Below are 3,328 nucleotides of genomic sequence, written 5' to 3'. Positions count from 1 at the left end.
GCATATAAACATATATATATATATATACATATATATATATATATATATATATATATATATATATATATATATATATATATATATATATATATATATATATATATATATATATAAATATATATATATATATATATATATATATATATATATATATATATATATATATATATATATATATATATATATATATATATATATATATATATATATATATATACATATATAAAAATATACATATATATATATATATTTATATATATATATATATATATATATATATATATATATATATATATTTATATATACAGTGGTAGCCAAAAGTACAAATATATATATATATATATATATATATATATATATATATATATATATATATATATATATATATATATATAATATATATATATATATATATATATATAAATATATATATATATATATATATATATATATATATATATATATATATATATATATGTATATATACATATATAAATATATATATATATATATATATATATATATATATATATATATATATATATATATATATATATATATATATTTATATATATATATATATATATATATATATATATATATATATATATATATATATACAAATATATATATATATATACATTGATTGCCGGGGCAGTATGATCTTTTGGCTTTTACTCGTTCATTTTTGCTTTACTAGAAGTGAGGTTGCAATTTAATTAACCATTATGCTTCCCTAATTGATTTTTCGTAATATTTTTTCATAAGGTTATCAGCGTCAATAAAAATAAAGAAAATATTGTTTTTCGTCATAAAAAGTGTTTTTTTTAAATCGTACTATAATTCAAATATATTTTTATTTAGATGTCTGTATGGGTTAACAACAATTTTATTTTAAATTTGTAAGTGTTAGGTGTATAATATAATGTATAATTTTTATTTGGCTGCAAATTATACAGTAGATATTGCTATCAATATGTTATCTATACCTATTGGGTTACATTGGTCTTTGACTATGCGGGGCCCATTGATCGGAGGATCAAAGTGCCCCACATAAGACGAAGTGCCCCATGTTTTTGTTTATAAGCAATACAGTTAAACGAATGGAATTGTATTTATAATTTAAAAAAAAACTATATATAAACAAACAATAGCTTTTAGCATTTCATTTTTTAAATCTACTTATGTTATAAGCTAGTAATAATAATACTATTATTTTATAATATCAAAAGAATAACATTTAACATATTAATTAAAAAATATTTAACATAATATTATTATGTTAAATATTAGCATTTATTAAAAACATATGTTTTAATTGATATATTTTTTTAAAGATCTTAAAATGGTTAGAAATAGAACTAAAAAAACAAATAAAGTTGCTATACCAAGTGAAACAATGAAAGTAGCTGTTAATAAAGTTTTAGAAGGAACACAACTGAATGTTGTAGCACGTCAGTTTAACATAGATAGAATGACTTTGAAAAGATATTTTCGTAAAAAGAGGCTTAATCCAAATGAAGCTTTCAAGCCTAACTACAGCAATAGACAAGTTTTTACAGCAGAAGATGAAAAAAGTTTATCAAGTTATTTACTAATTGCATTAAAAATAAACTATGGCCTTTCAACTAGGTCAACGCAATTATTGGCATATGAATTTGCTTTAAAAAACAATAAGATATGCCCATCATCATGGATCAAAAATAAAGTTGCAGGCATTGATTGGTTGCAAGGTTTTATGAAAAGACAACCAGAGTTGTCTCTACGATCACCTGAAGCAACGAGCTTCGCTCGATCAACAGCTTTTAACAAACACACTGTAAGAGAGTTTTTTCAAAATCTTGAAACGGTAAGAAATCGATATAAATATAATCCTAACTGTATATATAATGTTGATGAAACTGGTTTAACAACCGTTCAAAAGCCGGTGAAGGTTTTAGCTGGTAGAGGAAGCAAACAAGTTGGAAGAATCACATCTGCAGAACCAGGAACATTGGTAACTGCATGTTGTGCCTCTAATGCTATTGGAAATTCCTTTCCTCCATTATTTATTTTTCCTAGGGTAAAGTTTCATGATTACATGATTAAGGAAGGACCTCCTGGATGTGTGGGATTTGCAAATCCTTCTGGTTGGATGAACTCAGAAATTTTCATAGAATGGATTAAACAATTTGTTAAATATTCAAACTGTTCTCAGGAATCTCCAGTTTTGCTACTTCTCGACAGTCATGAAAGTCATACTTCTGTTAAAGGCTTGGAGCTTGCAATTCAACACGGAATTACAATGATAAGTTTTCCTCCCCATTGCAGCCATAAATTGCAGCCATTAGATAGAACTGTTTTTGGACCATTGAAAAGGTTTTACAATTCTGCATGTGATAATTGGATGGTTTCAAATCCAAGACCAATGACCATTTATGATATTGTTTCAATAGTTCGAGAACCGGATACAAAAGCTTTCTCACCATCTAATATACAGACAGGATTTAGAGTAGCTGGCATTGAGCCATTCAATTCTGAAATTTTCAAAGATGACGAATATTTACCATCATCAGTTACAGATAGAGCTGCTCCAGATACAGTTACTATCACTCCTGTCAACAACATGGAATCTGAAATGATACCAGCACATGTTAATCACATAGAGTCTAAAATAACTATAGTAAATATTGAAACAAGTATTTTAAACAAAGTGTCAACAAGTGTTGCTTCTATAATCTCACCTGAGGTTTTAAAAACTTACGATAATGCATTTGCCAGAAAATAAAATGTTAAAAGTAGCCTTTTATAAACAAGGTTATTGTCTGATACTCCTGTCAGAAATGAAATTCGTTTGTCAAAAGAAAAGAAAATTTTGAAGCAAACCAAAAATCAACAAAAAGTCTCCACAAAAGATAAGAAAGATACTAAGAATTACTTGCTTAGGAATAAAAAACAATGTAAACCAAAAGCTGCTTCAAAACTTGACTTTCACAAATGATGAAATATTCTTAATCAAAATATTGTACTTTTAACAAGTTTTGTAAACTCAAAAGTTGTATTCTTATTTCAGTCTTTATATTTCAGTTCTTATAAATTTCAAGTTGTTGTAAAGTTTTAAACGTATATAAAGCGGGTAGCTTATAGCTGCTGTGATTTATATATTTTTTAATTAAAAATTAGACTAGTGGGTTTAACTGCTATATTTAAAAAATAATTAAAAAATTTAGATGTATTATATGTTATACAATATTACCCTTTGACTAAATTATTTACAAGATTTAGTTATAGAAGTGTTAAACGTTTGAATAATTACACATATAAGATCAATATGCCCCAAGTCGGAGAT

At 24.5% G+C, this 3,328-nt stretch overlaps 1 protein-coding gene across 1 annotated transcript; it reads left to right on the top strand.

The window, feature by feature from the left end:
• Window positions 1-1,345: 1,345 nt before the first annotated feature.
• Window positions 1,346-2,767, top strand: LOC136081462 (tigger transposable element-derived protein 4-like). Its single transcript, XM_065798776.1, has one exon. The coding sequence runs from the start codon at window positions 1,346-1,348 to the stop codon at window positions 2,765-2,767; it is 1,422 nt and encodes a 473-aa protein (XP_065654848.1).
• Window positions 2,768-3,328: the final 561 nt, after the last annotated feature.

Source organism: Hydra vulgaris, chromosome 06, assembly GCF_038396675.1.
Source record: "Hydra vulgaris chromosome 06, alternate assembly HydraT2T_AEP".
In the NCBI taxonomy this organism is placed as follows: Eukaryota; Metazoa; Cnidaria; class Hydrozoa; order Anthoathecata; family Hydridae; genus Hydra; species Hydra vulgaris.
Note: the sequence above shows the minus strand (reverse complement) of the source record. Positions and strands in the feature narration are given on the sequence as shown.